General features: G+C 42.2%; 1 protein-coding gene across 1 annotated transcript in view; it reads left to right on the top strand.

The window, feature by feature from the left end:
• Positions 1-2,378: 2,378 nt before the first annotated feature.
• LOC128736617 (serine-rich adhesin for platelets) overlaps positions 2,379-27,607 on the top strand; it is a 181,006-nt gene continuing 155,777 nt past the window's right edge. The window contains exons 1-5 of the mRNA XM_053831105.1: positions 2,379-2,388; positions 2,461-3,781; positions 3,850-4,376; positions 12,682-13,815; positions 15,249-17,622. Of these exons, the coding sequence (XP_053687080.1) occupies positions 2,379-2,388; positions 2,461-3,781; positions 3,850-4,376; positions 12,682-13,815; positions 15,249-17,622 (5,366 nt within the window). The remainder of the gene's footprint in view (positions 2,389-2,460; positions 3,782-3,849; positions 4,377-12,681; positions 13,816-15,248; positions 17,623-27,607) is intronic.

Below are 27,607 nucleotides of genomic sequence, written 5' to 3'. Positions count from 1 at the left end.
AGGCACATAAAATCAGTACTTCACTATGAAGCTTTGACCTACGCTTTAAGATGAACTACTGATTTTATATTTCCGCTAGCCCCCTTCTACCTAATAGGTTTGTGAAGATAAGAAAAAATAAAGCCTAAATGTGCGATAGCTTTGTAGGGAAAAGTTCTAGAGATTAGCAGCTTCTGCAGAAATGTGTGTTTTGAGTGCATCGATAATTGCCTAGAACAATATATTTTTGTAAAATGCAACTAGCAAAAGTTAAGCATGAAAAACTATTTTTTATGGAATTTCCAAAGAAGATGCTCTATAACTCTGCACCCGACAAAGTTAGAAATGTCATATCTTTAGCAAAGCGGCTTGCTTTTACATTTTCTACCATTAACACTTTCAGATTATTTCAGATTATGGAGGGCATTCATACGAATAAAAGTTATGAAGACACACTATTGCTTAAACGAAAGCATAAAAGTTACACTTGTCTCCCTCTTGGAGTACAGTGAACTGTGGATACAATGCAAAATATCTACATTGCGGAATAATTAAGATTGATAACACTCGGATTAATGGTTTTATGTTGTTTCTTATTTCGCTTAACTTATTAACTTATTAACATGTAATGCTATTAAGCGGCAAAGTACAGCATAGTAATAAAACAGTTTCCGGACCCCCGACCAGAAATCACTTTTGTATTTTAATTACATCCTCTGCATTCAACCTTCTTTCCTTTGTCTTCAACCCGGTAATGAAAGAGCGGCATCTAAACAAACAAACTGTGCTTGCTTCTTGTGCACATATTTTTCTTACCCAGAAAACCGTGTCCTACCTACTAACGAACGCTAAAAATAAGCACTAAAAAGCCCAACCATGAGGTCATTCCAATTGTTATTCAAATTTCGCGAACAAAAAATCAACACAAATTACATCACCCCATTTCCTTCGCCCAGTCAAACGGCCAATCAGGTGAATTATTGTTGAGATTCAAAGCTCATTAATACAACTCAACGAGCTCGGAAAATAGCGAATGGACTCATAGCTGAGAGAAAAAACTGCGTTATGCATAAGCGTAAGTATTTTTATTTGCCTTACGATTGATTCGATCAATGATGATTTCGTTCTCGACTACCTAGTTCGATTATTCAATTTCAACACGACATAATTTGGAGCTCACCTTCGGAGAACCATCCCCAATTGAAGAACTACTCACGCGTAGAAAGACGATTTCGGCCCTCATCGCTCATAGAAACTAGTATCGATTCGATGGCCTGCAGTTGTTCCATATCGGTGTCGATGCGCTTCAGCTGGTCCTGCTTCCAGCGAACCAACATTTGATGCAACGATTCCAGATTGCGAATCAACGCCATCCGGACGCTGCGATCCATCGAACCTCGAGGTGATCTTGAAGGTGATGCCGGCGATTTCGGTTCCGGTGGTGCACTTGGCATGGGCGTTGATGCTGCCGTCGGTATTACAGACCGGGACGGTGCTTCCGGGTAGGTTTCATCCGTTCCGCGCATGTTTGTAACCACGTAGGAGCTTTCCAACAGTTCAACTTCCTCCAGGGACGATTTTTGTGCCTTTCCGATGTTGGGTGCGCCTCCTCCGGCACTCATCGATACTACAATTTCGTGCAGATACTGAATCAGTAAGCGCATATCCTCCGAATCTCGACTGGGCCCGGTTCGGTGAGCTTCGATCATTTTAAGCGCCCACAAAACTTGATCGGGCATCAAATTCTGCACGTCCTTGCGCTGTTTACTGACACTTTTCCATGCTACCGCTAGCGTGTGATCCACCAGCTGGTGGTATTCCGGCAGTCGGATCGATGCTATCTCCCGAAGCTCCTTGCTGCCATCGTCCTCCGGAAGCAATGGACAATTAAAATGGTACGGTGTTAGATCCCATTGCTGCGAATTAGCGGGAGCGGTTTCAATGGATTCGGTACTGGTGCTTGGGTTCATGGTTGGTTATTTTTGAGACGGAATTTCGAATGGTGACAATCTAAAAATCAAAAATCTTCAGATAGAATTCGAGGAAACTCTAAGCTGACTTTGATCGTTTTTCCCTGATGGTTTGATGGGCGGGTTTGATCGTTGCCAAGTTACAGTAACAAAACTTTAATCACATATCCTCAAAGACTGTTTTCCAGAGGTGAATGTTCAAATTAAACAATTTCTGAATCCCAAGTTAAGTTCTTTAAAATTTACTTTGAAGTATATCAACTGCTTGTGGATGGTTTATCAGAAAAAACGAACGACAAAATCAAGATTTTTATTTATCTGTTTATACAAAGCTGGAAGCGATTTTGGAGGTTAGAAATGATCATCATTAACACAATATCTTTTGGGTTTCTTAAATTGAATTTTGCTTACAAAAAACATTTTTTGATCATGTCTGATAGCAAGTTGTTATGTTTCCTTTTTCAATTGCATTCACTTGTTAATATTAGATCTGTTTATTTTCTATTTTCAGAAAACAAGCCGTTCATTAACACCGCCATCCTAGAGCTGGAAAAAAAGCTTTCATCTGCCACTGCCAACATAAGCTGCCAAACGCAACATATATCTAGTTTTCAACAACCTCAGCAAATACTACAACAACAATCGCAAACACAACAGCAACAACAACAACAACCACATCAGCAAAGCTTTCAACCAAATTATCATCTACAACAGGCGTCTATTCCTGGCTGTGATCTACAAAGCATTCACCAACAGTCGAAAGTAGTTTCACCTCAATACAGCAACCACCACCCGGTGGTGTACTCTGCCTGCATTCCGCAATATCAGCTGTCCTCGGTGCAGCAGCAGCAGCAGCCAACTCCACCTTCGAGCTCGAATCTAGCCAGCATTTTGCAAGTTATTCGTGCGGAACAGCGCTTCCCGTCCGATTATACACCGAACCGGCCGGTGCCGGACTCCTCGGTTTTCACCCGATCAGTTAGTCTAGATCGGATAACTCCACCCTTACCGTCGTCTTCTGTCCCACCGTGCAAAGCCACCACCAACAACTTCCGTAAAATACAACGTCACCCTCCGGTGTCCTACCCGAAGAAACCGCTAGTCACACGGCGATCACCCGGATCTCCACCATCGCCCCGAATTGTTGATTCGAGTTACTCACCTTCCGGATATCAGCCACACCATCAACCGCCACCACCGCAGGCACTATCAGTGCCGTCGGCATTCGCCGTTGCCTCCAGCAGTGGGCTGCAGCAGTCGCTGCGGAGGCCCCCCAACAAATCATCCTTGAAACGGCATGACGCATTCCTCAAGACTCGTTCCAAAACGATCTCGGACTTTTTCGGTCCCGAATCCACTCCCGTCAGTCGTTTGTTAAACATAATATGCCAAGAGAAGGAAGCGGAAAGAGCGAAAGCGAACATGAGCAGTAGCAACGGTAGAACGGGACTTAGTAGCAAATTAACGGCGTCCAAAGATGGCATCCTGTCGAAGATTCCGATGGCGGCGCCGACGCATCCGACCAGTTCGTCTTCGACTAGCTCCTCTTCCGGTTCGTCGTCTGCATCGACGCTTCCGTGGCGCTACCAATTCAGTAAAGCACGCAAAGAAAATGTGATTCCGGCTGCGACGACAAATGCATCCTCCTCGTCGCTCAACTCCGCCAGCAGTAGCAGCAGAAATGGAGCCGCAGCGGCAGCGGCGGCGGCCGAAATGTATGCCTCCAAGGACATCGATAGAATAGCGAAGTACAAGGCTGACCGGCGAAAAGCGATCTATTTAAGAAACACTGTCCAAGAAAACGAAAATGAAAGACTGGAACATAAGAAGAGGTAATCGTTTAAAAAAATCTCATAATACCTACATGTTTTCTATTTTTGTTTTTAATTTTTCTGCCTAGATCATCATCTCGTACGACTACAAACGCTCCTACATCAAGTGCAATTCATAGTAAATCTCAAACATCAGCAACCATCCCTTCGAAAGCACAATCGTCCTCCTCATCTGTCGCTAGAACGACACAAACGACGTCCTCATCATCACGCAGTTCAACGACGCAAACGAAACCGCACTCTTCGTCCTCTACCTCCAGCCTAGCAGCCATTAGTACTAAACAACTTCCTCAGCAGCATAGTAGCAAACGATCAAGTAACAGTATCGGTGGTGGTGGTGGATCTCTGCCACTGTCCCCTGTACATCAGTCACAACAGCAGCAACAGCAACGCAAACCGCAACGTAACCGCAGCAGTACCCGCTCGGCAACGTCATCCGAAGAAAAGCAGATTGCTGCCACGGCGACGTCCCCGAAAACCACCGCAATGCAATCTCAACAACAGCAACAGAGCAAACAACAGCAACTACAGCAGCAGCAGCAACAGCAGCCGATACGGACCACGCGATCGTCCAGGCTTCGGGCCGCTGCGCTGGGTGAGTTCAATTTATTCAATTTATCCTTGCTCTTATTTCCCGCCTAGCATATAACACATATGGTTCTTTCGTTTTTTTCTGCTTTTCCCTGACATCTTTGCAACTTGATTGATTTGCATCTCGAAATGACACCTTTATCAAGCTGTTTTTCTTTATAGATATTACATTCTGTTTTCTTTTTTTCTTTTTCTTTGATTCGTGTTGGCTTTGCTCATGCTTGCTAACGTTTTGGTCACTCGTTTAGTTTCTGCTGGTGTTGTTTACTAATGTGTACTAATTTGATGTGTAGTGTCATATATGTGATTGGCATACGGTATGAAAGGTGAATCTCCTGACGGTGTGGTGTTGCCTATAAATGGTACTTTTCCTTGCGGTTCTTGTTTTTGTCCACTCCGATGCCAGTGACCATTTAATCAGCTGAATTTTAAGCGCTGATGTTATTGTTTTGCATTTAACTATCTGATTTTGCAAATTAGGAGGTAATAGAATCAAAATAATATAGGCGATGTTGTTCTGGCATCGTTGATGACACACCTTTTAGGTTTTTTTTTGGTAATTCGATCGTACGTGAGTTTTTTGTGTGTCATATAAATGTTTAAGGACCGTTAAAAATAACCGAACTTCTGTTGTGGTTAGTGCTACTATTCCAGCAGCGATCCGTTATCGTATGGTGGTGGGATAAAACAGCAATTATACTAACATGTGTTGATGCTTTCTGTCGCTTTTGCTTTTTATCATATCTTTTAAAATTTAATCACTCTAATTTAAAAGCTTACCACAATAGATTCTACCATTATATGTGATTTGCGTAATTTTTTCGAAAACAAAAGAGGTAAAGATTATGAATGGTTATCGAATCGTTACATTTGTGGTAATTGGTTTTGAAGGGAAGATAGATAAATCGGTTTCCGCATCCGTGTATAAATTGGGTATAAACCTAGACACTTGAACCACACTGTTCACCTCATTTGAGCATTTTTCAAAATTATCCAAGTTTTGGGTCGAAAATTACACACGCGAGCATAGTTGATTGACGCGATCGTGACATTTTTATCGCAAAAAAGCTATAAAATGACAAAATAGAAAATGTTTTGAAATTTTTCCTCGAAGTAGAACATAGTTTTTCAGCTATTTCTTCGTAGTTCTCCACCGGACCACCGCGAGAAAAATTTTTTATTGATAACATTTTTCCTGGATTACTGGGAACATATGTTTGCATGCTTGGCTCATGAGCGATGAATTTTTGACATAGGCAATGTCCGTGAAAATCGGACTTTCCTTGATATTTTGTGGCATACTAGCAAATCTCAGTTTTCAAATGTTGTGCTCGTTCATAAATCCATCAACTATGACCGCGTACAAAACTTGATGGAATTTTTGGAACATTCGGCACAAATCTCTACCCTCTACGATAAGTTAAAAAAATACCAAAACATATTTGTAAAGTGGGTAGTTTTTTTACTTTAAGACACTTCAACCGGAAACCGATTTATCTCACTAACTGGCAGTACAGTTTCATAAATGTTTTGGCATTGTAAATCAAAAATGTTTTAGATTTAGTTTGTAGATAAAGAACACCGAGGCAAAGAAAACCCGAAATATTATCATACTAAACTGGCCTTTGAAAGTTAATTTTTTTTGTTGAACAGTGATCATCACGTTTCCTTTTACTTCTCTGTTTCTAACAATTGCGAAATTGAGAAACCATGAAAAAATTAGTCAAACTGAAGAGAGTTACGATGATTCAGTATTTAGTTAGATTTAGATTTAGTAGATAACGGGTGGCAACTAAAATTTTGGAATTTTTTCACGGCCCTTATGCTCAACAACAAACAAGCTCAGAGAGAAATGAGACTATGTATGTGTTAGCTCTCTCTCTCCTCTTTTTGTTAATATTTTTTGTTTTGTATATGCTTGCCCAGTACCCAGTTATGCTAAACATGGCGTCGAAATAAGAAGCATTTCGGGAGCGCGTTGTACACTTCTACGAAATGCAACAGAAATCGCGACAAAAAGTATACGGTACAACATTTAAAAAGCAAATATTTTGCGGCTTCGTCTGTTTACCGTATCCTAAGATGCCCAACAACTACTCGCAAGCAAGGTAGTGGAAGACCAGCCAAAATTATGAACGCAGAAGGACAACGTTCTCTTTCTCGTTTCTTCAACAACAAGCACAATGGTTTGGCTATTAATTAAGATGCACCAGACGAATGTTTGAAGAATATTTTGATCCCGTTTCTACAAAAACATCATGCAGATGGACAATACGTGTTTTGGCCGGATAGAGTATCATCGCATTACGCCAAAAAAAAAAGCACAATCGTTCCTGAATACCCATTGGATCCCAAAACCACGACCCGAAAAATCTGTCTCAGAGCGCTCAATCGAAGATTTCTTCAGAATTTTGAGCTCCTTGGTGTACAAAAATAACCGGAGAGCCACGAATTGCAAACAGTTGATTGGTAAAATCAAGAGATGCATTCGCAAAGTTGACATGACGGCCGTACAACGCTCCTGTTTCGACGTCAAACGAAAGCTTCGCCGTACAGCTGATTACGGACCGTTTTCAAATGTATACTAATTTTTTTTCAACAATAGATAATGTATCTTTAATTTCGGTAACTCGGATCTTCTTCATGGATCTGTCTTTTTTTAACAGCTTGAGAAAAAAATTCCAAAATTTTAGTTGCCTCCCGTAAGCTATAGAGTTTACTGCTAAGAGCTAAAGGATATAATTTTTTTATGAAATGCAATTTTAAATCGAATCAATTCATCAGATAGAATTTGTGATTTTGAAAAGATATTCAAATGACCATCATAAATAGTTTTCACCGGACGTCCAACTTTTGATGACTTGAAGCTATCGAATAGCAACTATGGGGTTCGTTTTATTTATGCCTTACTTTACTCGAGGCTTCTTGGTTTCGCAGGAACATGTTGCCAAGTTTGATTACGAATGGTACAGACGTTCCGGAGTTATAGCGGAACATATATAATGGTCGGGTACTCAAGTCTCCCTGGTCAGCTTCTCCATTTTGTCCGTATAATTAAACAGAAACCAAGCCTTTTCCTTATTTTGACTTTCCCTTAGTGATTCCCTTCACGTCTTTTCAGGCCCTTTCCACCCTTATCACCCAGCCACATATAAAACTGCTCTCGGTCCAAATGCAAAAGAGATGCAGCCCCTTCTACTTAATTGCATCTCCTTCCTTGTTCTAAACAATACTTCCCTTTTATCAATCTCTGAAATACGGTGGTGACGCACTGGCTAGAGCGCTGCACTGGGCACTGTCAAGATTTGGGAGGAAGACCTACTACTGGAGGCGTGGACGGAAGGCATCGTGTGTCCGATACACAAAAAGGGCGATAACGACATGTTGGATTATTGTAATTACCGCGCAGTCACACTGTTGAACGCCGCCTGCAAGGTACTCTCCCAACTTTTATATCGTTGATTATCACCATTTCCAAAGGAGTTCGTGGGGCAATATCTAGCGGTCAATACCAGATTTTCGCGCTTTGGCAAGTTTTGCAGAAATGTCGCGAATGCAACGTGCCCACGCATCATTTATTCATCGACTTCAAATCGGCGTATGACACGATCGATCGAGATCAGCTATGGCAGAATATGCACTACTACGGATTTCCGGATAAACTAACGCGATTGGTCAAGGCGACGATGGATCAAGTAATGTGTGTTGTTCGAGTATCAGGGGCAGTCTCGAGTCTCTTTGAATCTCGAAGAGGATTACGGCAAGGTGATGGGTTTTTATGTTTGCTGTTCAACTTCGCTTTGGAAGGTGTGATAAGAAGAGAGGGGATAGACACGAGTGGCACGATGTTCACGAAGTCCGTCCAGCTTCTTGGTTCCGCTGACGACGTTGACATCATTGCACGTACGTTTGAGAGGATAGCGCAAACGTACATCGGACTGAAAGCTGAAGTAAACGGATTGGACTTGTCATTAGTGTTTCGAAAACAAAATACATGAAAGGAAGAGGTTGTAGAGAAGTGAATGCTGACCTCCCTCCCCGAATTCATTTAGACGGTGATAAAAACGAGGTGGTAGTTGGTAGAAGAGTTCGTGTATCCGGACTCACCGGTTACCGCAGACAACGACACCAGCAGAGAAATACAAAGACGCATTATGGCAGGAAATCCTGGCTACTTTGGACTCCGTAGGACGCTGCGATCGAACAAAATTCGCCACCGCACGAATTTAACAATCTACAAGACGCTGATTAGACCGGTGTTACTTTACGGCCATGAGGTATGGACTATGCACGAGAAGGACCACACGCCCTTAGTGTTTTCGAACGGAAGGTATTGCGCACCATCTAGGACGGAGTACAGATGGAAAACAGAACGTGGAGGAGGCGAACGAACCATGAATTGCACTCATCGCTCACACAGTAAAAATAGGTCGCCTGCGATGGGCTGGGCACGCCGTGAAAATGTTGGACGACAGCCCGGTTAAAAAAGTTCTCAATAACGATCCGACTGGAACGAGACGGCAGGGCGCGCAGCGAGCAAGATGGATCGGTCAAGTGGAACGCGACCTGCGGACCCTACGCAGACTACGGGGCTGGCGAATTTCGGCCATGGACCGAGTGGAATGGAGACGACTTCTTTGTACAGCAGAGGAAACCATGGCCTGGAGCTTCAATCTCCCGGTGCTGATTCATTTATGTCAAGAAACATGTAAACTAAGTTTATAGAAAAACGGTCCAGGCTGCACACAGTTTCCGAACTGCTCCTACCCATTGATGAAGTTGACCTAGATAGTTGTAATCCTGTGCCGCGATTCGGTACTACATGGTTGATAAAATCAATGACCTTTTGGAATTTGGATTCTAAGCAGGAAATTTCCGAAGAAGTTAAGCCTAGATAAAGCAAAAGCCCGGCAATTGCAGAGCAGATGCGCTGAACTTTCAAGGTGTCGGTATCATTCAATACTGCTTAAATGGTAAAGAGCGGGACTGTGTGCCGTTAGGAATCCCCTGTGTTGCTCACTGTGTATCTCTTTAATCTACAACCCTATATTTGATTCCAACGAGATGTTATCTTAACAGCGTAATATAGGTGGGCAGCTAAGTTCAGTTTTTTATCCCAAACTTTCCTCTGACGTCAAGTACTACGTCCTCGACGTAAACAATAGTTTCATAACCAAGATGCGCTGCTTGTGAAGGAATGTGTCGGCCACCAGTGAGCAAGAAAGGGTGAGAGAGTTCCGCGATTTCGTCTATCAGCTTGAGAAGCATTAATGTCAAATGTATTGGTCTGAAGGTCTTTTGCATGGTTTTCTCTTTTTTATCTGTCTCAGGTCTCATGCCTTTAGGTGCCTATATTCCTCCAATTCTCCGGGATATGTCCCAAAGTGAAACTGGCTCGTCAAATTGTCAATATGCTCGGACATTATAATGCTGCCCATTTTCTGTAAGAAACGAGATTTCATTGATTCAAAAGAGCTAAGTTGGACTAATTTATCTTTTAACCATAGCGGATAGCTAAGAACTTTATTTAATTATGGCGTTGACTGTCAAGCAGCGAAAGCTCAATCGGTTTTATTGCTGCTTTCAACAGAGCGTGATCGACTACTTGAGAGTATAACCTGATTCTTTAAGAGGTTATAAAAACCTTCTGAAGAGTGGGCTAATTAGTCAGAAGCAAGTGTCATAACGGTCATCAGGATGTTCTGATGTAGCTCATAGTTTTATGAGCGGTTTTGTTAAATTGATCATAAAACACCACTAGAGAAACATAATAAAACTTAGAATTGTTACTTGGGATGATAAGCACGACTTCTGCTGATAATACATCTCCGAATCTCATGGCTGGTATCAGTAGTGTACCGTCACCAGTACCCTATACTTTGTTTTGGACGTATTTGCCCTTCAACAAATCTTCTTTGCTTCACGCTTTAGTCTGGTGTTCTGTTCAGACTCGGCCGAAGATGTTCTGCCAACAAAATTGACTAGATTTGTTGTAGATTGATCCATCGTAGATTTAATCAGTCAGATCAGCTTTCCGGGTTTTTGTCCATGATTTTCAAATGCTCAAATTTTCGGTCGATAGTATCGTACGCAGCTTTGAAGTCAACGAACAAATGCTGCGTGGGAACTCTATATTTACAGCCTTTCTGTATTGTGCATTGCATTGTTGCGCTTTATTATTTTGCGCTCATAATCACGCTCCAACTGAGCTTACAATTTCACATTGTTGTCATCGGTACTTCCGAGGCGAGGGCTGTGTACGTTGCTTATAGGAAAAAGTCGACCCTTGCTCCTCAACCTGTACCCTTTTCCGCATTTCGACCGTCACTATGAAAGCTGTACCCAGCTTATTTGTGTTGTCGCAACCAATGTTGCTAATTTTCATCGCGATGATGTGTCATCTCCAGCTCATAGGCGATTTAAATTTTGACAATTAGTAATTCTCCCTTATCCTATCGCTGATGCAAAAACTGTTAAGAAAAATATGAAATGATTATGCTCGCGAATACTCGCTCGGTCTCTCTATCTCACACTCTGAATTCGTCACGGTACGAAATTGATGACATTCAACTTTCCTGATGTTTTTCATTCGAGGTTATTCGAGTTGGGCCTTTGAGTTAAACTTAATCGCTTTAATTAGGTTTTACTATATATTTAGGAGTGAATTGAAACATTTGGAACATTTGGAAGCTGTTTGAGTTCATTTCACGGGCGCCAAACAAGTTTTTTTCTACTGTTTAATTTGCTTTTGCCATGTTTTTCGGGTATAATAGAGTAAAATGGGCCCATGGTCTACCAATCGATTTCTTGCATTTTTAAATAGGAATAGATATCTTATAAGATTTCAATCTAGCGGCCTCTAATCAATTGAGATTACAGGCTTATTTTTGTCAATTGTGCACTGTCTCGCCACCCAGTTGGCCTCGAGGTATGATGCTGGCCTAATAAGCCAGTCGTCGTATGTTCGAATCTCGGCTGGGAGAGGCTGTTAGAGTCAATAGGATCGTAGCAACTGGCCCTGCAATTGTTCTGTACTCTAACAGCTGGCTGCAAAGCCTGTCGTATAAAAATAGAAGGTCAAATTTCGGATAACGGAATGTAGCACCTAGGCTTTACTTTGCTTTACACTATCTCGCCGGAAGAACAACCAAGCTCGAAGCAACTCTCCTTCGCTGTCAGCATACGATCTTAGTTTCCACCCGATCTCTGCCAAGGTTGCTCGTATCCCGGCTGGTAACCGCGAGGAGGGATAAGGATAAGAGATGCTGGTTAGCAGGCGGTGACCCAATGAGGCTCTATTTTATGCATATCAGGTGCGTAAGGCACCGACAATACGTATTATCCAGGCGTATTTAAAGAAAAACGACGACTTAGGGACAAGCAATAAATTCATTCTACCGTGCGCATTGTGCGCCGTCCTGTTGAAACATAATTTCATTATTGATAGCTTCGATTACAGTAATTTTTGAAGCAAAAGAAGGGATTAAAGTAGGTATCATAAGAATTTTTGAAATTAGTATTTAAAACAAATTTGTGAAATTTTAGTCACTAAAATATTACATAATTGGTGAACAAGAAAAATAAAGTAAAAGTTATTGAAGAATTAGGGCGTAGTTTTTCTGGGGGTTTTCACTGTCATGAAAAATTTTATGATAAACTATTGCCAACTATTATTTTTCCTGGATTGCTGAAAAATTTATCTTGTTTTTTAATAAAAATATGTTTTAAGATTCTTGGCTTAAGAGTTTTCTGGGAAAATAAGAGTTTGATTTTTTTTAAATTATTTTCGTTAATAAGTCTATCGCTAAGTCAACTTATATAACTTTAAAAAGGGTTTGATTTGCCTCGGTTAGTTTCGAAACATAATTCTGCTTATACTACTAGAATAGTGTGGCTGTAAATTTGGTTACTGTGAGGTGGTGGCACTCTTCTCCGACTTCTTCAAATCTGTTGTAAATACTTTTCCTTCTTCTTCTTCACCTATCCCTTATCACTGGCTACAAGGATAATCCATTATTATTGACACACATTATTACTTGCCAATTAATGGAGCATCCCATGGCCAATAACCGAACACAATTAACCCCAACTATTCTCAAAAGCACTCCGAAACCGAACTGAATAACAAACCATTCTTTGTCCGATTTGTCTCTTTCCCGAACGTAAATACAAACTCCGACCATTCAACCAACCCCAACCATCAACAACAACAAAAATAAACCCCGCACATGCACCACACACTCTTCAAAACCACACTTCGACCCACTTCCTTCGGTATGTTGCCTGTGTTTAAATGTGTGCGTCTACAGAGAAAGAGCGTACTGCTGCTTCGTCGACCGGCGGAACGAAAGCTTCACCGGTGCCGCCTGCCTTTGCCGGTGTCAGTAGCAGAGACACACCGCACGGTTTGCTCAACCTGTCGCAGCAGCGCTCGAAAGTATCACCAGGCCGAAACAGCAGCGGCGGCGGGAGCTCGAAACTGTTGCTGCATCCATCAGTCAGCGCCAGCAATAGCAGTGGCAGTTACAGTAGTCAATCGACGAACTATATCAGCAGTAGTAGCAGCAACACAAGCCAGCTATCGGCTCACATCTCTTCCGCTAGTAACAGCTCGAATACTGCCCGAACCAAGACGGCGCCAACAGTTAAGCAAGACCTCGCAAAGAAACAGCCCGTAACCGCAACGGTGGCGGCAGCGGCATCACCAGCAGCGAAACCGCGAATGGTTCCGACGATTGCCGTCAATATGAAGCAGAAATTGCGAGGAATGACTGAAACCATTAAACGTGATATTAATCGTAACAAAACTAGCACCAGTAACATTAGTAGTAGCAGCCGCACTGATAGGGCAGTGACATCGAACAACAACGGAAATAACCGTCAGCCAGTAGACGTTGCCAACGTCTTAAACGGCAATGGTGCTGACGCTGACGTCGTCATCGTCACTGGCTCGAGTGATACGGAATTTAGAAATATCAACAACAACAACAACGTCATTGATCCTTCAGCGAAGCAGCAGTCCGATGATGGGGAGAATGCTTTTTTTGAACAGCTTCCCTCGAATGGGACCGCAGTCAGCGGTGCCATTCCCACAGGGAGAACATCACTGCCAGGCCAGCAAAAGCAGCAGCAACGTGCCGCGCCACTTAGTTCGATCGGAAGCTTGAGCAGTCTGGATTCTCCTACGGTCATGAATACGCGAATGCGAACGTCTACAATGAAATCAGGCCTTCGGGCGAAGTTTGTTGCTCCTACCACCGGCACAATGAGGAAGACGACTGTCGCCACTGCAGCAGCAGTCTTCCCAGCAGAGGACATTGAGTCACTGAGTCCGGTATTGAGTGGAGGCGCCACCCTAACCATTGCTGCCGGAGGGCGTGACAAATCGGACAAGCGCAAGTCGAATCTTAACCGATCCCAGCATGAGGAAGCAACCGTTAAACGTAAGTTACTATTGGATTGCATTGTCAAATAGGTAACTATAGACTTAGATATAGCCTTAACCCGACCCGACTAAACGTTTTGTTTCAGTTGCCAGCGCAATGTTTTTACTTTCATTTCAATTAGCTAACCTCGTGTGTGTATTTGTATGAATATGATGCTCGTTTTAGTTGCATTGTTTTGCTGTCGATGTAACAAATGTTGATTTGCCTTTAGATTTAACTTACATTTTTGCCAATCTTCGGTCTGATATTGTCCTTACTACTAATGTTGCATTCATTCGATTGAGAAGTCTTTGTTGAAATTTGATTGAAAAACTTTCATATTTATAATGCGAAATATTACATCTCCTAGTTTAGCTTTTGGCCATTGTAATTTTATCTGTGATAGCCTGTTCGATGTTTGAAGAGAATGCCATTTACAACTTTGACTTACAAACTTCAACAATACTGCCCAAAAGGATTTTATAATTCCAATTCCAATTACAATTCCAAAAGCGAAGTCATGAGAAATCTGAGTTTGAGGTTTGTGTTTAAAGTTTGTGTAGAATGCCTAATGCAGGAAAATAGTGCAGACTCGTTCATATCTGTGCATATTCCAGTTTTATTGAATATTGTTTCTCTTTGCCTCCTAATAAACTTTACTATCGCTCTAAGAATTAACGGTCCAATCAACTTGACTGAGTTCTTCCGCACCAGCTTTTTATATTTCTTTAAATATTTGTCATATGCAATTTTTTTTAACATTGCAAAAACCACTATCCGAATTTGACAAAACGCATAACATTTTGAATTGGTTTTTATTATGGTAATATTAATTGAATGTCTTCTTAATTTTTTTCAAAAACTGTAGGTTTTCTTCGTTTCTGAGATCCCTGGCCCTGCATTTGGCAGCCTCTGTCGTCTGACTCTTGTATGGTAGTGAAATAGGATTATTTTTAGCCTGCCAATTCAATGCTAAATTGCTGATAATGCACATTTTAAAAGCGTATTAAAAATTTCTTTTCATTTTTGCGCATCCGCATTAAAGAGTTTATTTTGTGTGTGTGAATTAACTGCATTGTCGGCAATATTCAATCTAAAGGGAACATAATTTATTTGAGTCTTTCGGCACACTGTATGAAGTTGGATTTTTGTCTATCACATACTAAATTTATGACATTTTTTTGGAAATGTGTGAAATTATTGACTCTTTTGCTTTAATTTCTCTTAGTTTTTGGAGTTCTCACTATATTGCAGTTTTTTAACAGCAAAATACATCACCTATATATTAGCTAAAGTGTTATCTGTATAGAAATTGTCTAGTTGAAGTTACATAAGCTATAGTATATCAAATTACATGCGTACGTAACATTCCCTCACTCATTTATACATATTCGCCCAATCTTACGTCTGCCATTTTATTCAAGAAACTAACATCCTCTCCTTGATTTTAGGACCCTCGTCAACCGAACGACGCCGACATCGCAAATCAACCGGAACCAGCACGGAGCCGGCAAAACCGAGCGGCGGCGACAGTCGTATCGCGTCACCACGGACAACGAGCAAGCCACTCCGAAAATCAAGCTCCTCGGAGAAACCACCGTCAGTCGTCGTCGAAACCCGTAGCCCCGCTCTATCACCCCCTCCAACGGTAACGGCCTCCAGCAGTGCAGCGGCATCACCCTCATCACCGCCGCTTCGGAAAGGTTCCTCGCTGCGTCAATCATCGAGCGGTAGTTCGCGAACGGCGTTTACCACAAGCCCGACCGTGGCGTCGGCTTCGTCGGCCCCATCGAGCCCGTCGAAATGGTCCTCCTCTCTGCCCAGGGTCAGCAAAACTCCGTCCCCCGTCCGCAAGTTGCCCCAGCTGCTACGACGAAGTCCGCCTCATCTGTTGCACTCGTCCAGCTCGAGTGCCACACTGGCTGCCGCTGCCGCTACGGGTTCGCCCGGTAGCAGTCGCGACCGGCTGGATGTCGTTAGAGTAGATAGCAGAATTTCCGCCAGCGCTAGCAGTCAGGACACGGATACCCTGCCCGACTCGCCGTTGGTGCAACCATATTCTAAATTTAGTCAAATGTTAAAATCGCCAACGTTGGAAAAGTATCAGGAAGTGATCGTAAGACCAGCTGTGCGACTACGGCTGGAAGATGAATTACAGGAAGAGCCACAGGAAGTGCCATTGGATTTGGATGAGCAGGAATTGTTGGTGCCTTTGGAACCGGAATTGGTGTTGTTGCCATTGAACAAAGCGGAGACAGAAGAAAATGGCAATGTTGTTGAAGATGAAGCAGCAGCTGCCAGCATTGTCGTGATTGAGGATGATGAACCAAGTCTCAGACCAGATCTTGAGGAGGCGGGACCTTCTGGATTAGGTGCAATTGTGATCGATAATGATGACGACAACGACGATGACGATGATATTATTGTGCTAGACGAAATCAAAAGAAGTGGTTCCAGCTCTCCGAGGCGTGGTAATAAAATATTATTTGACGATAAATTCAATGACGAGTTTGTCGTGATCGAAAATAGTCCCAAGAGTCATTTTATACAATCGCTTGATGAGACTGACATAATTGTAATCGGGGACAACGACGAGGACTACCCACCTAGGCCGGCAAGCAGCAACAGCACGGAAAGAGGTGCCGGTGCCTACGAAAAGAAACTGGTAAAGATGAGCTCGGTGGAGCATTTCGAAAGTTTGCGCCAGCGCAAGAGCAGCTCACCGCTGCACCGCAAAAAGAGTCTCTCGCCAATCATGAGAGCAAAGAGCATGGAAGAAAACCATCTTTCCTCGTCCGGTTCGTCAGCATCGAACCATATCGTATCGATTTTGAAACGAAAAACCGTAGAATCTAATAGCTCCGCTTCCAGTAACGCCTCGCCAGTCACGTTTTCACCTAGTGTGGTAGACACCCCGATAAGATCGAATCGCCGTCAAGGTATTCTGAAGAAACGCTGCTCGCTGGACGAAAGCAGATATAGCCGAAGTCACTCTCCAGACGATCGAAGTATTCTCGTGAAACACACACGTCGCAATAGTTTCGAGGATACTGGAATTCAACACGGAATCCTCAAACAAAAGAGCTACGAATCGAAGGAAGATGTTTCAACGGCAGGCATCGGAAGCGGAAGCACCACGGCCGTGAATTCGGTTGTTTCGCACGGAATTCTCAAGAAGAAAACTGACAGTTCCTCAACATCAACACCGAACGAACAGCCCAAGCACGTATCCATTTCGCAGGCCGTCATTCTCGCCGCAGCAGAAATCTGCCAGGATATGTTGCTCGATCACGAACACGACCACGATCTCCGTCCGATTCTGAAATCGGACTCGCAACCGTTACCAACGCCGAAACCAATCCTCAAGAAGAAGTACTCCTCAGAATCGGAAGAAATTCGACCAATCCTCAAGACATCACGCAAAAGCAGTCGCGAGGAGAATTCCGATTCGGAAGAATTGAAGCGTTCGATACTTAAATCTCAGGATTCCCCGAACAAGCGTCGTTCCTTCGGCGAGCGGTCCGATTCGGGTGAATCCGGTAGCTCCACTGTGCTTATGCGTAGTCGTTCGCTCGAACATCCGGAACCCGTACCGATGGCACCGGTCGTAGCCCAGGTGCAAAGCATCGAAAAACCAATCATCTCCGTTGCCGAACGAATCAAGCATATGGAAAAATTTCTGGCTGGCCCTTCGTGCTCCTCCAGTGGCGCCGTGCCGAAGCGCAGCAACAGCACCAACACTAGCTGCACTGGGGGTAGTGCCAGTTCGCGACGAGAGTCGTACCGCTTCAAGACCCAACCGGTAACATCGACGGAGATTGTCAGGTGAGTAGCTGGCTGGTTTTTTCGTATCAATTAGGCAATTCCTACACTATTGTTTTTTTACTACTAACGAGAGTCTCAATCCTACCCATTGCGCGTTACTATTATGGGCAGTGAAACCGTTTTTTTTGCGTTGAGTTTGTGATTTTTGGTTTGGCTAAACGAAACTGTACACAGTGTGTATACTTAGAATAGTGAAACGTTGACCGTTGTAAAAATACTGAAAAGGTGTTATCACTGTTGGCGAATTGTTGGTAAATATTCAATACTGCTCTGGTGAGCGAGTAAAGTGTGATTTGAGTTCAGTAGTACAGAAAGTATACTGCTTCTGATATGTTTATATATTAAGATAATCAGATTGTATGTTGTAATCAAAATATGTACCTATAATAACCGCAGTTGAAACTGAAAAAAAACAGAGCGAATCCATCGTCTAAAAAGTGCAGCCCAGAGCGATACTAAATTCAACCTTAGAGAAAAAACAAATGTTTTTAACCCGTTCGGTTGGAACTAGAGTGAACCTGAACAAAAACAAAAACGGTATAAGACTGGCAGCAATGTCTGACCCACAGGAACCAGCTGGCAGGACATCATGGATCATGTGCCGGTAGTTGAGGAACTGGAAACGCAAATTGCATCAGCGAAGAAATTAGGGTTCAGCGTCATACACTTGCCGTGGCTAGGTTTCTGGAAGCGCGTTGTGCATTTCGGGAACTATTCTTCTGCTGCATGATGTTAACTTAGCATGGAGTCAGGAGCCCTAAAGAGGTTATACAGATTGGTGGACGTCCATCAATCAGTAGAACAGAATCGTTCTTCCAGCTGTTTTGTTTACGATCATGGTCCTCCTGATGGCGCTTTTTCACAAGTTCACACCATTCCAGAAACAGGATAATGTTTTCCTGGAGTGCGATAGAATCAACAGCTGAATTTATCGCTCGGACGAACTTGAGATCATCAGCGAACATAAATTTCGGTGCTTTGAGCAAGTTGCATAAGTCATTGACGAACAACACAAAGAGCAGCGGTCTCAGTTGGGTGCTCTGTGGAACGGCAGAACAGTTATCAACCGGCTGCGATAAGGTGTCTCCGCGACGCGCTTCGGTTGCACAAGCACGAAGAAATCCACCTTGTCAACCAATCGGGAAAACCGCTTCTTTTCAATTTTGCTACGATGAGTCTATGCGGTACACGATCCAAGACCTTTGAGAAATCTACATACACCGCGTCGACTTCGCCTCTACAGATGCAGCGGCACACTTTTTTCGACGCTATATAAAGTAAGGAGAAATACGACATCAAATTGATAGTTGTAGATTGCTTTTTCATAAATCCATGTAGTTGCTCTTCGCTAATAAATGATGTGCGTGAAGGTACACTGCGTCCAACATTAAAGTTTAAGTTTATTTTCAAACGCTCGAAGACTTTTGGAAGGGGAATTATGGGTATTATCGTAGCTGTTTTTCACTAAGTGGGGAAGTCACCTTCGCTGAGCGGTTTGTTAAAGAAGATGCTCATCTTTGTTCAGTATCCCGCGAAAAAACGTGGAGAAACAATCAGCGATATCTGTTGGGTTTTTAGCAGACCGATCGTTGTAATCTACAACACTTCATCCATTTGCTTAAGGCGTTTCACATAGGACCAAAACGAGTGTGGGTTTTGTTGCGTTTCATTTTTAGTACGACGGATATATGTACTACTCCTTTTCCATTTCGTACACTCTGTGTATAGCAGCTGTCGTTTTGGATTAAAAGTACTGCAAACGGTTGCGTATGTTTTGAAGCCCCGCATTCCACCAAGGAAACCTTTTACCGCGTCTTGTGGTGAAATGTTTTCTTGGCACTTTCTGATGAAGAGTCGTCTTCAATATTTAATAAAGCTGCTGAATTGCATCGTCGCATGACAAACTGCTTAGCAGTTGTTTCTCCCGGAGCAACCAGCTTTTGGCGTAAGATTACTATAGCAGCGTTGACCCGTTTGGAGAAGCTATCCTCAAAGAAGGTTTTGTAGAGCTCCCTGGTGACAGATCGTGAAGTACTAGAACGAACGTCCGAGGCAACATACCAATAGCACCCGCAGCTTCTATGGAATGGTGAACCAGTCTCGAAAAGGCTATAGACCGAAGCCTTAAGGGTCTCGAAGCGGAAAAAGTGATCACGAGTGCGAGCTAATCGACAGATGGAAGCAACTCTTCAAAGGGCACAAGCAGAAGGAAGCATAACGGAAGTAAACCTGGGAATGCCCATGAACTAGAATAGTGTTTCTACTCCCTATACTGAGGAAATGCGGTAAGATATCGGGCAGCTGAAAATCAATAGAGGTACTGGAAAGGACCGTTTCCTGGCAGAACTTTATAAAGATGGCAAGGAATCACTAGAAACCACTAGATAATTCCTAGGAGTTAGGAGAACACAAAACTATCGTATTAATGGATGGAAAGAGTGGTTTGTCGCATCTACAAAAAGGGAAATCGGATCTATTGTTGTCATTGCCGTCTAGAAAGTGTTCTCCCAAATTTTTGTTACATAGGGGGACCCGGGGCAAGATGAGCACCCTAAGCTCAGCTTCAGTTTTGGTTATAAAAAGCACGATTTTTCTTCAGCTAACCGTTGCTAAACAGATGTTCTATTATCCATCTAACTTTCCTATACAATTTTGATTTGAAATATTTGAAACTACCGTGGACGTACCATACTTGACGCGGGTCCAAAGTTGACGCACTTTTCAGAAATTTTCTATAATAACTTATCTTGACTATTAATATTTCGCAAAAGTGTACCTTTGACACTTTGTTTACACTTATGAAACGCATTCATGCCATAAAAAGCTTTTGATTGGTCATTTATAATTGTAAATAAAAAATAAACAGAAAGGGTGTTTGTCAAATGCGCCATTTTTTTCCTACCTTAGCACAAACGCTAAAGAAACACTCAACTATGTTTTATATTTTTTTACGCGTAAAAGTGTTTTTTTGTTCTAATATCTTCGAAAACTGTTAAAACTTAAGTATTATTAATATATTGTACACGTTATTCGAACTGCAAAAGCTTTTTAGCTTATTTCTGGACAAAAATGTTTTGCGTCAAATTAGGCTCTTAGTGTTCCTTATTATTTACAGAGTAAGATATAAAAAGTATGTCATCTATTCCGACACTAAATATCTCGTAAGTCACCAAGAACGATATTGGTTCAACAGTTTACCGTCTCATTAGGTGTTACAGAGGCCACAGTTCGTCGGAAAAAGCTGCAGAAAACACTTTCCCAGGGCAAACAGCGTTGGAGAGGAGGTCCTATAAACTGTAAATGACTTGTTTTGCTTATGAGTAAAATCAAGTTTCCTAAACGGGTAGGGCAATCAAAAATATTGGTTTAGGTTAAATTAGGACACTTTTTTCGTTTGTCTGACCGATCCAATCCCGCAGTTACTGCAGTTTCCGGTGAGTGGCTAATTTAGATTTTCCTACGACACCCTGAATCTTGATACTTTCCTAGCTGTCATTCAAAACAATGTACAACTGTTTTAGGAAAGTCATTTCCAGAATTTTCATTGTTAAACACAAATTATGTCAGATTTTTAAATAGCCTGGCTGTGTTTGCAATATAAACATATCGGCTGTGGGCTGTCCCAATTCTCCCAACGTTTTCGCAAAAACTGGGGTGAAATATATCCACACAAATAACGAAAACCTTGTGTAACTATTTAAAATAATGCGCACTTATCTAAAATACAAAATATATCGTCGTTTTTGTTAAATTATACTAATTTTTCAAGTGCGTCAAATAAGGAACATTTCGCGTCAAATAAGGCACGTTGCAAAATTCATGCGTCAATTTAGGAACCCTGAGCGTCTCACAAAAACTTGACAAAATATAAAGAATTCAATGCATATTTACTGTTTGTTTATTTTTTACATATTCTTTGCTAGTCTAACGATTACTGTGCAAAACCTTGACTTTATTGGCCAAACCGTCATTTTGTAATTAATGTTTAAAATTGAAAATTTCTTAACCGCGTCAAATTTGGTGCTTCCACGGTATATTGAAAAAAATGTAATAAGAAAATAGTCGTTTTTTCACCAGCCTGAAGCATACCGGGGCAAGACGAGTACCCCCACGGGGCAAGATGAGCACCTGTTTAATAAATGAATTTTTTGCTTAAAGTTACGTTCCTAGTTTTTAGTAAAGCCTTAATTACTAAACATTAGCTCCAAAAGCGTAGTGTTAGATGGAAAAGCCGGTGGTGGGGTAACATTTTTAAGCAAGTCGATTAGTTTACCAATAGTCGCTTTTAAGTTTTGAGCTTTAGGGACTGAAGTTTGTTAAGGGATTCGAGGCTAAAGTTGCTTAACTGTTTTTGAAATTTATAAATTTGCATGGCTGTTTATGAAAAGCCGAATGAATGAGACATTTTTTTTGTTTTGCTAGTTTGAATGCCAATGCTCCAAGGGATCACTCCATACTAGCATTTTTAAGTTCAATGATGTGATGATTTTCGCTTTCTCTCGTTTCTTGCTGAATATGATTTTAAATGGCCTCATTTCATTGGTATTCGTTACCTGCTCAAGCATTTTGGGATATCATTCAAGAATTTACATCGGCATGCCATAGTTTTTTTGCGTTTCTTCCGTATCTTCTAATGAAATAACCTTTCACATTCAACGCGTCAACGATAGCTCGAAGAACGTTATTCGTTAACCATTTTCATCCCAAAAACATTTATAACAATGAAAACAATTGAATTTGGCCCAAATTTTTATTTTTGCAAGCTATGTTGTAAAGTTTAAGGGTGCCCATCTTGCCCCAGGAAATGGTGCTCATTTTACCCCAGCAAAACGACATATTTTTAAACTGTTACAAAATATAAAAGAATCACTAGAAAATATTTTTAAACGATTCAATTGGGAAAGTACATGTTGTTCGATCGTAAAAGGGCTGTAATTTATAAATAAGCATCTTTTATTTATTTAAAATGCTTATTTTCTGATGGCAAAATGTTATAAGAAATCAAGGCTGTCCGAACGATATTTTATTTCATGGGGTCCCCCTACATACAGTTGAACTAGAACAGCTATGGCTAATGCACAAGTACGGTTTTTCGGACAATCTGACGCGGCTGATTAAAACTACTCTGAAGCAAGTGATGTGCTACGTGCGCGTTCCGGGGACATTCTCGAGTCCTTTCCAATCGCGCAGAGGGTTGCGGCAAGCGGATGGATTGTCCTGTATGTTATTCAATATCGCTATTGAAGGTGTGATCTGGCGAGCGGACATCGAAACCAGAGGAATGATCTTCAGAAAGAGAAGGGCCAGACTAAAAACGGAGGCTAGGAGGATAGAGTTACAAATCAATGCGTTGAAAACCAAATATATGGTAGGAAGAGGCTCCAGAGAAAACAACGTTTGCCTCCCATGGACAGTGACTTTTGATGGCGATGAACTGGAAGTGGTTGGTGAGTTCGTATATTTGGGATCTCTGGTCACCGCCGATAATAATAAGTACGCTTCGATTTAGGAGCATACGCCGCCGCACAAAGCTGATGATGTACAAAAGGCTAATCAAACCGGTAGTCCTTTACGGACTTGAGACAGTAACTTTGTTTACGAAAGACATACGTGCACTAGCCGTATTTGAACGAAAGATGTTGTGGACTATTTTTGGCGGAGTACAAAAGAAAAGCGAGGAGTGGCAGAGGCGTACGAATCACCAGCTACAGGCACTGCTTGGAGAGATTTCCATCGTACACCTGGCGAAAGTTGGGAGACTACGGTGGACCGGATACGTCGCAAGGATACCGGACGACTGTGCAGTGGAATCCGTTCTCTTCAAGATCCCCACCGGCACCAGGAATAGAGGGACCCAAGGTGCTAGATGGCTCGACCAGGTTGAAGCCGACTTGCGTGTGTTGAGTTGAGACGCGCAACGAATTGGTGACGAGTAGCCCAGGACCGAGTACAATGGAGAGGAATTCTGGATACGGCAAGAGCCACCCCGGCTCTCGGCTGCTAATGTTAAGTTAAGTTAAGTTATGGGGGCCCTTGTAGGACCGATCAAATTTTCACACTCCAACAGATCATCCAGAAATGTTGGAAGTTCAACGTGCCCACGCAGCATATCTTCGCGAATTCCAGGGAAGCATACGACATGCTCGAGCGCGTACCTACAGCTGCAAATAATGCACGAGATCGATTGTCCCGTGAGAATTGACGCGGTTGATCAAAGCTACTCCCATGGGTAATATGCTACGGGCGTGTTTCGGGGCACTCGCGTCCCTCCGAATCGTGCAAAGGGTTGCGGCGGTTATTTAACATCACCTATTGAGAAGTAACTCGGCGTGCGAGGATTGAAATGAGAGGAACGATTTTCAACAGGAAACCTTAGGACGGTGGAGGTAATCTAACCAGATCAAAAGTGCAGGCTAGAAGAATTGTGCTAAAAATCAATGTATCGAAAGCCAAATACAATAACGGACGAAACATCGTGCGACAAAAAATATCGATTGTTTTTATCCAATATTGTAATTATAATCATTTTATACCTGAAGTAAGTGTTCTTTCGAAGTGTTTTAATATATTTAGTTATGTTGATATCCAAAAAAGTGGGCTTGACGAAAATTTCAGGAAAAATTTGAAACAAAACGAGCGCGGAAACGTAGTGGACAGTTATTCGTTAAATGGCCAAGCTAGGTTAAACCCGAAAGGAAATTTCAGCCTTTCTTGGTAGATAAAAACATTTATTTTCAATGCTCTATGTGACTTAAAGCTCGTGCAACTAGACGGTACCGGAAAACCACAACTGAAAATGACAGGACAGTCACATCAAACGGTTGTCCAATATTAATCCGTTCAAGGCAGCATCGAAGATAAGGGATGAACTTATGAGTGCCAGTGAGTTTCAGAACAATTCAACATTTCCAAGCTCGACTGCAATCCGCCAAGGAAAAGACGAAATTCTAGCGTATGATGAAACAAACGTTGCTTGGATCCGATGGAAAAAGGGATGCAGGGTTGTCTCCTGGTACGGGATTGATTTAATTTTGTATGCTGAGATCCTGGAAACAGTAATGGTGCCACATGCGGAATGGGAAATGCCGTTAAAATGGCAGTTTATGCCAGACAATGACCCTAATCATACTGCCCGATCAATCAAGAAAGGGTTTGAAGGTCACAAAATTGATATCATGCAATGAAATGAATGAACGAATAGATCAATGATCATACAGGAGATCATTAATGAGATCAATGAATAAGGAGAAACTGTGCGACAAAATCCAGGAATCGTACGCTTTATCTGTCAGCACATGTCGAAGTCTTGTTGAGTCCATGCCGCGGAGTTTACGTAAAGTTAACCAGAACAATGGTTATACGAGTACAATGGAGACAAGTTCTTGATGCAGCAAGCACAAGGAAAAGCTTATTAGCGTATTGCCAAGATAATTGCAATATTGCAGCTTATCGTCTTTCTTATAAATGACTCCTAAAGTCTTTCAGTAGCTTTTTCTTTCTCCAAACCTTGTAAATAATTGAGTGCAGTGTTTTAGTAAGCGTGTTTCTATCGTGCTTGTAGAACTCGCCCGGCGCTGCGTCCTTGCCGTAGATTTTGCTGTCGTTCAGTGTACCAACCTCCTCTTAGATTTCGCAGAGATTGTGGCTTAATGTCAAAAATTAGACCGTCTGAAAGAAATGAAAGAAACAAACACTTGGAAGCGAATAACAACGAAATTATGCTCTACTAGGATAACACCAGACGCCAGGCATCGTTAGTAATTCGCCAGACGTTGTTTTTAAAAGTCACAAAAGTCAAGTTTTCTCAAGCATTATACAAACAATGCATCTCAAAATTTCGCTGATTTATGGCACAACACACAAAGACTGATCGATCATTTGATGCGCATTTCTGTATACAGAAAAAAAGTGCTTCCTAGTACTGTCGCGTGCTCTTCCATTTCACGCTTGCACACTGTATATCACGTTCTGATTGTCTAATATTAGCACGAGACACAGTTCAGTCAGTCTGCCTGCCTTCCTAGACTTTTTTCCCCAATGTTACCAAATAACTATCCGCCACTGTTATTTCGTCTGTCTACTACTCAATGATCGCTGCCCGTGTTCGAGCAGTTGATGACGAACCGCTTCTAGTACCTCACCTGTTTCGGTGCTCCTCTTTGGCACCAACCTAGTAGCTGTCGTGTGATGTGTACACGATATAAACTAAACACATCTATTTTTAACGCGATCATGTTATAAATTTAAACTTCTATTCCTGCGTTTTGTTGTTCTTTTTTCCTGAAGGAGACATAAACCAGTACGGGTTAGTTCGTTTTGGAAGTAAAAATTAGCCAAAAAAAACCAAACACGATAGTGTGAACTTCTAAGTGGCAGTGATCAACACTACTTCGAAAACAATATTAGTAGTAATCACTCATTCACAAGGCCGTAAATTAAAAAAAGAGATGTCCCTTGTTCCCGACACCTAGACATTCTTTTTCTATCATCATCGGAGAGTATGAAACGTGCTCGGCGCGCCCGGTCCGATCGAACACAACAATCCGATGAAGGATGTTTGTTGTCTTTACAACATTGCAATGGTTTATTTTTGGAATAAACATGTACTTCAGACACGCGCGCTTCACTCGCTTGGTTGCTGGCTTCTCGGATGCAGTTCGTTCAGAAGAACCAAGTTCCGCTTATTGATAGCTTCACTTGCTACTACGTTTCGAATCCGTATGAGGAAAGCTGTGTGGTCAACGTAGTCAACGCGGAACAATTTCCGCACCACCTCCACACTGGAGTAATGGACTACATATCACTTACACTGGTGCGATACGATATTTTTGCGCATTTGCACGAAAAGTGCATACGTTTTAGTGGTCCCTTGGTAATCCAAAACAGATTGGATTTTCCCATTCCCAGTCGATCGCGGATGTTTGCCTTGCTTGACTGCTTGGTTTTTTAGTTTCTCAAAAGCTGTGGTTCATAAGTCATCTATTTCACAAGCGCAGATTGTGGGCCTGGCCGGTTGAGCTGTAACCTCCTGTTATTTTTTATAGTGGATTTAGAGTGTTGCATCTGTTTAGAACCACGATCGTCAGCTGCTGTGCTATCAATATGGAGGAGGAAATAAAGTGGGTTCGCATTGTGCTACTAAGAAAATATATGGGTCGTTAACTACGCAGGAGCTATCATACATTCGTTATTTTAGAACTGCATTAGTCTACGTTTCTGCTTCGACGAACGGCTTAGGAGCTGCGCTCGAAACCTACTTTTCTTTAAAATACCATCACGAAAAATTTCCTTTTAATGATGATGACGCATGGTTGTCGGTGATGTTAGAAAGCAAAACTCACAGCAGCGATTAATGTTTTTTTAGCCATACGATCAAACTGATTTTCCGACAAATTGGATCGTTAATTTTTCATACATGCTTTCATACATTCCCAATTAATGGATTCTGTTGCGAAATGGGTGTGCAGTTAGTTTTCCTAGAAAATCCAGAAAATGTTAGTCCACCTAAGAGCAGTTTGACGCATGCGTGCGTGGTCCACCGTGAGCTGTCGCTGTCGGTGAGAAAATTGCGGAAATTTTTTCGCTGCACGAAGCTTCCAAACCGCACACCGAACCAAAGACAGTTCATGTCGTCATCATTTTCAGCAGACGGACGCACGATTTCTGCGCAGATCCAACCGACAGACCAAACTGAGCAACTGAGCTTAATCCCGAGTCCGACGACTGGCCAATGATGATGATGGTTGCAGTTTCCGACGCGCTATCACCTTGTTAATATCGTGTGCGGTCAGCAGTGCTGGCTCGTGTAGTTTCTTTTAGAATATCGAATTTTACCGATTACGGAAGGCGAAAATTTTCGTTGGTTTTTATTTATAGTGGTTTGTTTGGGTTGCGTTAAAATTTATTGCCGTTCTACTTGAACCTCATTGGGTTAGCACTGTCTGCCCTTGAAAAAAGTTATTCGCCGATTATCACATGAAGGTTT

The sequence above is a fragment of the Sabethes cyaneus genome, chromosome 2 (assembly GCF_943734655.1).
Source record: "Sabethes cyaneus chromosome 2, idSabCyanKW18_F2, whole genome shotgun sequence".
Classification (NCBI taxonomy): domain Eukaryota; kingdom Metazoa; phylum Arthropoda; class Insecta; order Diptera; family Culicidae; genus Sabethes; species Sabethes cyaneus.
The sequence above is the reverse complement of the archived record's forward strand: the minus strand, read 5'-3'. Positions and strand labels throughout refer to the sequence as shown.